Genomic DNA, 12,554 nt, shown 5'->3' with positions numbered 1-12,554 from the left:
AGTAACATGCATGTAAGAAGAAATGCAGAAAAGTATGGCATTAACAGCTACAGAGTTGATAAATGAAGCATTGAACATTTGTTGAATATAACTTTTAAGACTTTTTTGGTAAATTGTATATATTGTATACAAATATTATACAAACACTATTATACAATAATTGTACAATTAGTTAATAGTTAAGTTCTTTACAAACTATTCTGGCATGACAGTAAATAAACCACAACATTAACACTGAAATTATAACATTTAACAGAATGTGTGAAAGAATGTGAGGATGAATGACAAGAGTGTCAACTCCATTTCTACTAAACAACAACACAGAACAAGCATTTAACATTTTTTTTTTTTTTTACAAATTATACACTTAAAGTTTGTTTCATAGTCCATGAATACAGATCAGGCATCGCTGCCAATTTTCATGATCTCTTTAGCATACTTGATGTAGTCATGAAGAAGCCCCATCAGCACAGCAAAGGCATGTGACATCTTTTACATTATCCAGGGCAGCCTCCTCCTTTAAAACCACTGTTGCATCAGTTTGGAGGAAAGGACATTCTCCTCTTTGACCAGCATTCATCCCAGTCACCACCTGTTCTTCATCAGTGGCCTAAAAAGAGAAAAACATTTGAAAAAGAAAACATTTAATTAAAATCTATCCATTTTCAAATAGAGGTACATCTACATCTGTAAGGTAACTAGTCTGTTTTATAATTTCAACCACTTTCTGTGGTTGTTTAATGCCTCTGTCTACCACAGCGCTCTAGAATGCTATAATGGTAGCACCAGTGTGAGGGTATTTAAAATTGTTTAAATGATTAATCACGATTATAATATAATTTATATATTTTTAAATATATTTAATATATAAACATAACATATTTTTCTGAAATATATACATGCATGTGTGTGTATTTATATATATACATAATCAATATACACAGTACATACACATATATTATGTAAACAAAACTTTTATTTTGGATGCGATTAATCGCGATTAATCGTTTGACAGCACTAATTTCGAGTATTTTTTTAATTTTTATTTATTTATTTATTCTGTTTTTATTACTTTGAAAACCATTGCATTAATCCATTAGTGAGCATAATAAAGCAATAACGATGCATAAAAAATACATTAACAAATAGGCTCATGAAACATTTTATGAACAGTAGTTAATTACATGCACTTTTTATACATGGTTTCTCATATTTTTTTCTCAACTGTGCTCAGATTTACTAAAAAGCCAAAGTCTGCAATTAAAAGTCAAGTATCTTAAAGGGGTCATACGATGTTATTTTAAAGATCATTATTTTGTGTATTTGGTGTAACAGAATATGTTGACATGCTTTAATGTTCAAAAAACACATCATTTTTCAAATACTGTACATTATTGTAGGTCCTCTATGCCCCGCCTCTCTCAAACGCTTCGTTTTCTTCAAAGTCCCTCCTTCCGACAAGCGCAGTCTGCTCTGATTGGCCAGCTGACCCAGTGCATTGTGATTGGCCGAACACCGCAAGCACTCGTCGGAAATGTAATGCCCCTTACCATAATTGCGAGCGTCATCTTTCAAAATAAATGTAACGACAGAGCCCGAAAGGGGAACAGAGTTGCGTGACAGACACAGTGATGAAACTCCGCATTTGAACAGTCAATAGCAAATACTTAAACTAATAACAAAACAGTAGCTGATTCAGAAGTGCCAGATTGTCATAGCAAAGTCAGAATTACCTCCTTCCTAGGTTCACGAAACGGTCGTCCATAAAATGCATTGCTGTTCTGTTGTAAGGAATCTTAAAGATTCCTAAATGCGTCTACTTCCGGAAGGCCAAATAAAGTGCTTTTGCTTTCGCACTGAAACACACAGCGTCTCTCCTTGACATGACTGCTTCAACACTAACTGCGGTTACTGAAACCACGCCTTCTTCTTTCTGGCATTATGCTAATACTTCCACATAGTGAGGTAGGTATGTGGGGGCGTGTTAGAACGAGCCGTTTTAGGGGGGGCGTGGCAGAGTCTTAACTTTGATAAAGTATATCTCTTTGGTTTTGAGACTTTAGTCTTTGCAACTTCAGGGATCTTATCTATGCACAATCAGCTTGTAACACTCCAAAGAGAAAGGAAAACTTGAAATCATGAATATGACCTTTTTAACATGAACTTTCTCTTGAAATTCTTCTAAAACCAAATTAATGAATATTTTTCCTAGTGATGTAGTTGTAGCCTAAGTATTGTAATAGTACGGCCCAATGTTATGCATTTTATAACCGATTTTCGATATAAATTTATATCAGAACTATTTATTTTATAATGGCTCTTATGTAGAAACCAGAAAACAGTTCAACGGTTTTACAAATGGAATTCATGCAGTACTGTAGTTGGACCGTCCCAGTTTGGCTGATGGCTTAGTTGCACCCAGGCGGGGTGGAGAGAACAGAGCACTAATGCAACACACATGAGAGCCTAATGTGTGGAATGCATTGCATCATGGTTATTTGGAGGCGTTTTCAGCACTTGACATGGCTTGTCGTCCCACCCTGCGGAGATCTACTCTATCAGCCGGCATTCTCTAATCAGCAGAGGAACATTGTTGACTAATGATGCGTTATGAAAGAGGCCATATGAAATTAAGCGTTTACACAGTGCTCTTGTTGCACAGATGGTTAGGCAGAAGTAAAATGACAAACACTTCACATCAATGCATGACATTTCTCTGAACTACATCGTGGAGTGATATAAGGTGATTTCACCGACAAAGATTCACATGTGCATTGATGCATCCATAAACGTTTGCGACTGCGTTCAGTCTCACATCAAGCATCTCAACATAAACTTTGTATTCAGCTCAAATTTTTAATTAAAAAAGCATTATTGCTGCAAGTAACATCGCTCGGTTGCCATCATGTTGATGTCGGTGCCTGGGTTTCGACAGTCGACAGTCAGCACTTTGGGATTTATAAGAGTGAGTCACTTGTTAAAGATGATGAAAGCTTTGAGGAATGGATTTACAATGGAGCTGCACAATGATAAATTCACAACAATTGAGTTTAGGTTCAGATTATGTCTTTTTGAAAAGGTATGGCGCTACAAAAGTGGGGCACGGTTCATTGTGTTTGAGACTTTAGCTAAACCCATCACAAAGAGAAATCACAAAGGAGAGCTTTTTCAAATTATTTTGTCATAGGCCGCAATAAGATTCATAGGACAGCAAGTGTTTGAATTTGGAGAGAAATTTACTTGCTTTTCATACCTTGCTTCTCAGATTTTTCTCAAGAACTGTGCTCAGCTTTGCCAAAATACAGAGACAATCAAAAGCACACGTCAATATAAATTTCTCATTAAAATCTTCAAAATTATCTGAGCGATTTCAATGCATTTATTTACTTTGGTTTTAAGCATTTTTAGAAAAATCATCAGCTAAAGGTGATATTTATGTGATAATAATTATATAATCTCAATTAATTTCAATATAAACTCATCAAATTTCACATCAAATTCTCCCAGAGCATCTTAGGCATTTTATTTATATTTTGTTGATATTTAAATGATACTCAAAGAGATCAAACTTTTATTTAGAGCAATTTTTTTTAAATTAATTTTGCAATCAAAATAGTGTATTCCAGTATGAACTCATTGCATTTCACATCCGATTCATTCAAAACCAAATTATGAGCTATTTTATCTCATTTATTGTTTGCTCATTTGTCTGTATATTTAAACTGTGATATTTTTTATTTAAAATTTGATTTGATTTATTTTCTGTTAAGCATGTTAAGAAAAAAAAAACATCAGCTAAAAGTGATATTTAAGTTATATGTATTTCAATATAAACTAAAATTTCACATTAAAATTCTTCCAAAAACCTATTTATTATTTAATGATATTCAACTGAAACAGAGCAAAGGTTTATTCCATTTGTGAGCATAAAAAAGCAATAAGAAAATACAAACAGCTAGATGAAAAACAGTAAACAATAGTTAATTATATGACTTTTTCGCACTGTAGGCCACAGTGGGTTTGATTCGTAACTTGGCCCTGTGTCCGGTCAATCAGGCACCTCTGAGAGAATCTGGGACAATCCCTCGACTGGTCAACCTGCTCTTGAAAGCTCATCAGGAAACTCAAAGACACGGCTCAGGGGCCCAGCAGACCTATCAGGTGCGTTTAGAGCTTTTTATACCTGTGCATGGATTTTTCATATATCCTCTTTATTCACCCTCACATATAGGCCGAAGCCCTCAAAGGGAGGTCAAAATACAATCCAGTTAGCATCAAGGTCCCAGTATTTGGCATAGACCAGGTCCCTTTAGCATTAGAGTTAATGTTTTCTTCACACTTTCTCTCTTTTTGTCACAGGATGGCGTGCGAATGGAGGAGATCGTGGAAGGCTGTACAGGCGCTTTGCATATACTGGCCAGAGATCCCATCAACCGAGGGGAGATCGCCAGCATGCAGACCATTCCTCTGTTTGTGCAAGTACTGAACCAACTTATGGCAGTCCTGGCAGTGAATGCGGTTCATCTGTGTGTGTTGTGATGTGTGGGTGTTGTGGGCGATGACTGCGGGGCGTCTGGCCACTGTTTGCATGTGTGTGTTTGTCTGTGTTTATATAGTACGCTACCAGTGTCAGCAAAGCTACATTTACACTTTTTAAAAAAAGTAGTTAGCCATGCTACAAGCAAAAAAAAAAAAAAAAAACTTAAGTGTGGGATATATTTTCTAAATACATAACTATCAGATGATGACTTTAATGTTTAGAGACACATTTTTCTAGCACAACAACAAGCAATTTGAGTGGGGTCATAGTATTACATTTGAAGAGAGACATACTAATTAATAAAGCCAAATTTATATAATTTATATAGAATGAAACATAGTGATAAATAATAAAATATTTCACGAAAAAAAGATTAAACCTAAATGTCACAAGGACTTATGTGCAGTGTTATAGCGTTTATCTATTTTGAATATTACATTTATTTGCTATATTTACTATTTACTTTTTATACACACACACTCACTCACATATGTGGATATACATATATTTATATGTTTCATCTCATTTTTGATGTAATATTTATATTATATTATATTATATTTTGTTTTATTTAAGCTTTACTTCAATTAATGAAAAAGATTACTAATTGTTTTAGCTTTATACAACACTGATTATGTGGAGGGACTCATTGTTCTGATTTGATTGAATTGGGGGGGGGTTTGAAATGCCACAATACTGAAAAATACTGTTAATATTGTCACTAACTTTAGTCGCTTCCCAAAACGCTGTGCATTATGTTATGTAATTACTGTGGTGCATGCTTTTGTCCAAAGTAACTTAAAAATAGGAAACAGTTACATAAGAATTGCAAGATTGTTTAGAAAAGTACAACCTTGTAATGAGATGTAGGTGTTGATAAAGCAGTAGTGAAACGTGCATTCTTCTTAACCCCTCTCATTCTTTGACTTCCTCTTTCCTGTTAGCTTCTGTACTCCTACGTGGAGAACATAAAGCGTGTGTCTGCCGGTGTTTTGTGTGAACTGGCTCTGGATAAGCAGTGTGCTGAGATGATCGACGCAGAAGGAGCATCTGCACCTCTAATGGAGCTCCTGCACTCTCCCAATGAGGGGATTGGTGAGTGATGTGCATCGAGACAAAGTTTGATGCCACACCTCATTATGGCAAGCTGTTTTAACATTTAATGTATAAAACATACTATCATCTATTTTCATGTTACTAGTACTTATTTTTTTACTAGTACTTATTTATTAAATATTTATACCTATTAAATAGATAGACGTACTAGGGCTGTCATGATAAATCGATGCATTGCAATTCATGGATCGATTCTGAATGCATCGCGATGCTCTCTGGAATCAATTTTGAGCTTAGTTTTTAACAGCAGATGGCACTCTAATCTAGTTTTTAACTACACACTCAAATGCTCACGAAGAAGAGCGCTTGTGAGTTCATGTAATTACACCTCAGCTTAGAATGCTTTTATGACACAAGATTAATGTAAACACAGTTCACTGTGAACACCCTTGTAATTCGCTTCAAACTTTATGAATGATTATTTTAGGTGTGTAAGGAACAGGAAGCAAGCAGAGTACGATTGTTTCTAAAGCATGCAGTGCCATCTGCTGTTAAAAACTAAACTCAGAATCAATTCGAGAGAGACTCCCGATACATTCAGACAATCTCAGAGTCGATGCAGAATCATTACTCAATCGCAATGCATCGATTTATTTCCCCAGTCCGAACAAGTACTTATTGATAGATGCAAATTTTTATTATTGGATACCAGTACTTATGCTAGATACTAGTACTTATTATTAGATACTAGAAGTTATTTTTGGAGTAATACTAGTAGCTATTATTAGATACTAGTATGTATTCATTAGATACCAGTAGATATTAATAGATACTAGTACTTATTCATTAGATACCAGTACATTTTTCAACAGTAACTAGTAACTAGTAAATTTTTCCCATTGACGTCTATGGGGATTTGTCATTCAGATATCAACTATTCAGATTTGAGTCTAGTAAATATATATCATTGTGTACTAGTACCTATTATTAGATACTAGTACTTAATCATTGAATACTAGTACTTGTATTAAATACTCATATATATTAAATAGATGCTAGTAGTTACTTACAACTACTATTTTTTCATTAGATACTAGTTCTTATTATTAGATACTAGTACCTATTAAATAGGTACTTGTTTGTATTGATTAGCTTCTAGTTCTTCTTGAATAGATATTAGCACACATTTATTCTCACAAGCTGAAATTTTCACTTTCAGGAATACATTTGGATAATAGTATAGCCTAATCTATACAATAAGCAATAACAGTCTTTTTATATATATATAAAAAGGCCATCTGACTGACGTGACACAACACATCACTTGATTACACTTCACTTGATTTGGTGTGACATTTAAAGGGGTCCTATTATGCTTTTTCACTTTTTCAACTTTAGTTAGTCTGTAATGTTGCTGTTTGAGCATAAAAAAGATCTGCAAAGGTACAAAGCTCAAAGTCCACTTCAAAAGGAGATATTTTATTTAACAGAAATCACTTTTCAAAAACTACAACAAACGACTTGTTTGGACTACAACGCATATTTTCTGGGATTTGTGATATCACAAATATCGACGAATGGGACGAGACCTGGTTGAGCTGCACTAGAGAAGGTAGTGAGTGTTATCACTATGTCGGAGACACGCTAGCTTTCCCAATGAAGACGAACTTAGAGTGATTACAATCATTCGGGTTTAAATCGCGCTTGGAAATAATGTAAGCTGATACAGAAAACTGGCATCCCTGAGTTCTTCTGTTTACAGTATCACACCAGCAGCTTTCATAAACCACCAACAATGACAGTCTGGGGTAGACAAACACTGTCAGAAATGCAGCATTTCGTTACGTTGACTTTGGTGCCACATTTCAATATATAAAAGGAGCCGAACACATGAGAGACCAAAAGTTCGCAAGTGAATCCTCAGCTCAACACTTGGTTTCTCACGTAACGTGTAAAATGGCTTTTAGTCTCACAAGCTGAAATTTTCACTTTCAGGAATACATTTGGATAATAGTATAGGTTGTAATAATGTCAAATATGTGAAAAATAATGTGTTTTTCGAACAACCTAGTCTGAGAGCCTGTTCCAGTACACCCCCCCCAAAACAAAATCAAGACTTTGTAAAAGAGTATAATAGGACCCCTTTAAGGACAGGCAATTTGTGTGTTACATTATGAAATGTCATTTTTTCAAAATTCTTTGATGAAAATAAAATTCTGTAAAACAGCATTTATTTCAAATAGAAATCTTTTGTAACAATGTAAAAGTCTTTACTGTCATTTTTGACTTAAATTTTCTTATAGAATTATTATCAATGTATGTATGAATGTATGTATGTATTTTCTTTCCACATTTATTAAGTAAATATATTTGGTGCATTATATACAGTAAATTACATAAAAATAATAATAATATTAATCCATAATAATATGTAAATAATTATGATGTATCATATCATATATCAAAATAATCTGCTTGTAATCATTCTCTCTTCCTCAGCCACCTATGCCGCGGCCGTTCTCTTCCGCATCTCTGAGGACAAGAGTTCAGACTACAGGAAGCGTGTGTCGGTGGAGCTCACTCATTCCCTCTTCAAACATGATCCTGCAGCCTGGGAAATGGTGAATATATTTATTCAGAAGTCAGACAGCACTCTAGCACACTCTCAGATTAGTGCACATTATTATTAATGAGATCATTTCGAATTATGTATGCCGTGTCAATTTTTAGCAATCATAATGAAATAATTAAATTGATACGGCATAACTGACGATAGACTAGATGCTAGAAAGGTAATGCAATCCAAGTTGGTAATTCAACCCAGAGTGTGCATTTGTTTTCAATAATTCAATGTTTCAGTGTCAATTTAGTTTCTTATACAGCTATCGGTTGTATGATTGTCAAATGCGCATTGATATTTTTAGTGCATTGATATTTTTTGGTGTGTAGATCAGGAAAAATGGCTCAGAAAAGTGATGTTAGTTATCATGTGTCCAGATGCAACTTGGTTTGATATTTTTTTTAATACAATGACATTTAAACATTCTTGTGTGTGACTTGTGTCCAAAAGGTTTGAAGTACTTTTTGGGTCCATTGTGTAATACTTTAAATAATTGTAAATGAGACAGATAGGAGACGTATACGTAAAGAAGGCATATACAGTATGTCCAAATGAAAGTGAATGGTGACCACAGCAGTCAGGCAAGATTTTCTGTGAATAACAACTTAAATTTCAGTCTGATTCTCACGCAAAACTTCAGAAGGCTTGAAATATAGTGCGTGAATCATATGAATCACTTTTATGCTTCTTTTTTTTGGCTTACTTGGAGCTTGATAGGCCCAGTCCTCATTCACTTTCATTGTATGGACCAGAGCAGCTCAGACATTCTGTTAAATTTCTCCTTTGGTGTTCAAAGTTGAAAGTCATACAGGTTTAAAATGGCAAGAGTAAATTAAAGAGTAAATGCTTTTAAGAAAGCCGCTAAAGCAAACTCACGACGACACAAGATTTTTGCTCACCGATAAAAAATGCACTCAAATCAGTAATATTGTGAAATATTATTACTATTTAAAATAGCTGTTTTCTATTTGAATATGTTTTAAAGGATCATTTATTCCTGTGATCAAAGCTGAATTTTCAGCATCATTACTCCAGTCTTCAGTGTCACGTAATCCTTCAGAAATCATTCTAATATGCTGATTTGATGCTTGTTACATATATTTGATTTCCTGATATTTCAAAAGTATCATATCCTTGTTCTATATGAAATAAACTTTTAATGAAAATGTTTGCATTCATATTCTTTCAGGCACACGCCGCCATGCCACTCGACCCTGGATATATACCAGATGGTGAGTCGAGAGCCCAGCACATTCACTCACTATCCTTCTGCTTTAGTATGCCACACCACCACAAATTGCCTATTTATCCGGCACATCTCGCTGGATTAGAGCGAAGAGCATTAAAATAAAGTGCCACATGACAAATGAGTTATGGCATGCGTATGCATGTGAGAGAGGGGTCAAAGACGAAAAGATAAAGAGAGACAGTCATTGAATTTGCATTTATCAAGCACAAGAGCGGTTGGATTGCGTTGTTGTCAGTCCGTCCCACGAACTGACAGAATGCTGTGTTCCTCAGAGAGGGAACATTAAGTATGCGATGTGCTGTTCACTCGTTCGTCGAATTTGGAAATAAAAAACAACCCACTGAAACCAGATCGCCCTGTTTGACACTGACACAGTTCAGCCATTAAATATCTGAAGAACAGCCCACAGTTTGTAAAAATAAGAAAAACAATGAAAGTCTACAATAAATACATCTGTATGGAAAACTTAGTCTTTAGCAAAAGACTATAAACTAATTCAGAATGAGAATGATTCTGTTCAATTAATAATTGTTTTATGATGAATGATGAACAGACTGTTTCATGGAATGATTAAATAATAAATTATAGTACACATTAAGTTAAATAATAAAAAACAGCAACAGTTCGTCTGACTTTGAAAGTCTAACTTGACAGTTTTCACTTCACAATTGTTCCCTGCAGATCTTGGACTGTCTACAAAAAATCTGATGAAAATAAATGCAGCTGTAATATTTTATCTTGCACAAAACAAACATAATTTTCTATGTACGATTACAAATATGACACGTGAAGTTTGAGGATGAGCATGTTTTTTTTTTTTTACCTGATTCTTCAGGTGTTTCTGCTCTGGTCTCAGGGGTGTGTGTGCTCCTGTCTGAATGTTGGTGTATTAAAGGGATAGTTCACCCAAAAATTTAAATTCTGTCATTAATTACTCACCCTCATGTCGTTCTAAACCCGTAAGACCTTATAGATACACTATATCTTTGTATACATTATATGGTGACATTAACCAACTGTATAGTTAATGAATTTACTATTATAAATGTAATATTTTATATATAAGCAAAATATGAATGAAATATTATATTGTATTATTAAAAATACAAAATATTATGTGTGTGTGTGTGTGTGTGTGTGTGTGTGTGTGTGTGTGATGTAATATATCATAAATCTTTGTATACTTTTTATTTATTTATATATTTTTAACAATGCAACAAATAATTATTATTAAATAATTAAAGAAAACAACAAAGACAAAAACAATTGAAATATTTAGTTTGCAAATAATTACTGTAACTTTAATCTTTCTCTCTCTCTCTCCTCTCTTCTCTCTCTCCCTCTCTCTCTCTCTCTCTCTAGCCGTCTCTCTCCCTCCCTCTCTCTCTCTCTAGCTGTCTCTCTCTCTCTCTCTAGCCGTCTCTCTCCCTCCCTCTCTCTCTCTCTCGCTGTCTCTCTCTCTCTCTCTATCCGTCTCTCTCTCTCTCCTCTCTCTCTCTCTCTCTCTCTCTCCGTCCCTCCCTCTCTCTCTCTCTCTCTCTCTCTCTCTCTCTCTCTCTCCCTCTCTCTCTCTCTCTCTCTCTCTCTCTCTCTCTCTCTCTCTCTCTCCGTCTCTCTCTCTCTCTCTCTCTCTCTCGATGTAAGATCTGGATGCAGTTTACCCTCCATATGGTTACTCTGATTTACCCATGGATGGCCTCCCGCTGGACGCTGAGCTACATGAGCAATACATGCCAGAAATGACCTATGACCCTCGACAGGTGTACCCAAATCCTCTTTAACAACACTGCCAGCAGGTTAGCTTGCACACGCTTCCCCAACGTCCAATTCAGAGTCTCTAGTGGTGGATTATCTCGTTCTTAAGATGTTTATTTTCTGAACATGTGATTCCTGAATAAAATTTTAAAAAATCCCAACAAAGATGTTCCTCTCAGTCTTCAGGTCAAATGAAGTGGATGATGAAGATGGAGACTACAAACCAGTTTGTTCCCTGCAAAAAAAACACGGAGCAGGGCTTGAACGGTGCAGTGCTCGAATGAAAGAAGAACAAAACACACGACTTGCTTTAGTTCACCACCGGTCTGTTTGTGACGTGAACTCTAAGCACTGCCTAACTCATCTTGTTATCTTGTGCTACTAACAGAGTGACAAAGCCTAAAAGTGTGGTGACGCGATAAGCATGTGATCATAACATGTATATTGTGTACTTTATATTGTTTGTCCAAAGATGTCCAGACAACTCTGTCCTAGAAATGTAGCATAGCTAGCTAGCGGCTCAGCCACACGAGGGTTCGTTTTCCTTTGCGTTCTGTGTATTTGTGGCTCTGAGGCATTGCTACTGAGTAGAAAATAAACAAAAGCAACAACAAAACCTACATCTAAAAACAGAAACTCATTTGTATTTTCATAATCTCACTATTATAAGATGACATTTGTTGACATTGATATGTTCTGGTACTGAAAACCTCTTCTAACAGGCCAAGGGCAGGATTTCTTGTGTTTGTGCTTGATTTCTTTATTGTGTTTAAGAGACAAACTGATATTCAGTTGGAAGAGAAGGTTTGTGGCGTATGATTTCATGTAAAGACATTTTAGCAGGCATTGATGGATGACAGATCTGTAAACATTACTCACAGCTATAACATACAAAAGTATTTGGACACAAATTCCGAATAAACCAATAAAATATTAATGCCAGTGGTTTTGGAATTAAATTCTCAACAAGCACATACAAGTGTCCAAATACAGTTGGCTATAGGTCGATTTATTTTCTATTATAAATTAACTGTATTTTTGAATGACTCGATCTGCTATCATGCAACAACATTGTAAATCCAAAATGAATTGTAGGATTCATACATCTGCACGCATGTCAACGTTGATAAATTAAATAAGTACAATGTATGGCCACTTTTGTAGTATATTTTAGAGAAATCGAATATACAATGAGTCTATAAAATGCTATTCAGTGCTATTACTGTAACAGGGAACATTTCATAAGGAGCATGATGTCATTATCCTGAATTCGATTTTTATTTTTATTTTTTGCACAATAATCAGTTAGTTTTGTTATTTTGATTATGCTCTAG

The 12,554-nt window shown here is 35.0% G+C and overlaps 1 protein-coding gene across 1 annotated transcript in view; it reads left to right on the top strand.

The window, feature by feature from the left end:
• The window catches only part of LOC107549862 (junction plakoglobin-like), a 90,151-nt gene extending 77,994 nt beyond the window's left edge, over window positions 1-12,157 (top strand). Inside the window, exons 10-16 of the mRNA XM_016231039.1 lie at window positions 4,009-4,161; window positions 4,360-4,479; window positions 5,485-5,635; window positions 8,096-8,217; window positions 9,406-9,448; window positions 11,110-11,261; window positions 11,400-12,157. Coding sequence (XP_016086525.1) covers window positions 4,009-4,161; window positions 4,360-4,479; window positions 5,485-5,635; window positions 8,096-8,217; window positions 9,406-9,448; window positions 11,110-11,246 — 726 coding nt within the window. The 3' untranslated portion in view covers window positions 11,247-11,261; window positions 11,400-12,157. The remainder of the gene's footprint in view (window positions 1-4,008; window positions 4,162-4,359; window positions 4,480-5,484; window positions 5,636-8,095; window positions 8,218-9,405; window positions 9,449-11,109; window positions 11,262-11,399) is intronic.
• Window positions 12,158-12,554: the final 397 nt, after the last annotated feature.

The sequence above is a fragment of the Sinocyclocheilus grahami genome, unplaced genomic scaffold (assembly GCF_001515645.1).
Source record: "Sinocyclocheilus grahami isolate Dianchi unplaced genomic scaffold, SAMN03320097.WGS_v1.1 scaffold382.1, whole genome shotgun sequence".
In the NCBI taxonomy this organism is placed as follows: domain Eukaryota; kingdom Metazoa; phylum Chordata; class Actinopteri; order Cypriniformes; family Cyprinidae; genus Sinocyclocheilus; species Sinocyclocheilus grahami.
The sequence above is the reverse complement of the archived record's forward strand: the minus strand, read 5'-3'. Positions and strand labels throughout refer to the sequence as shown.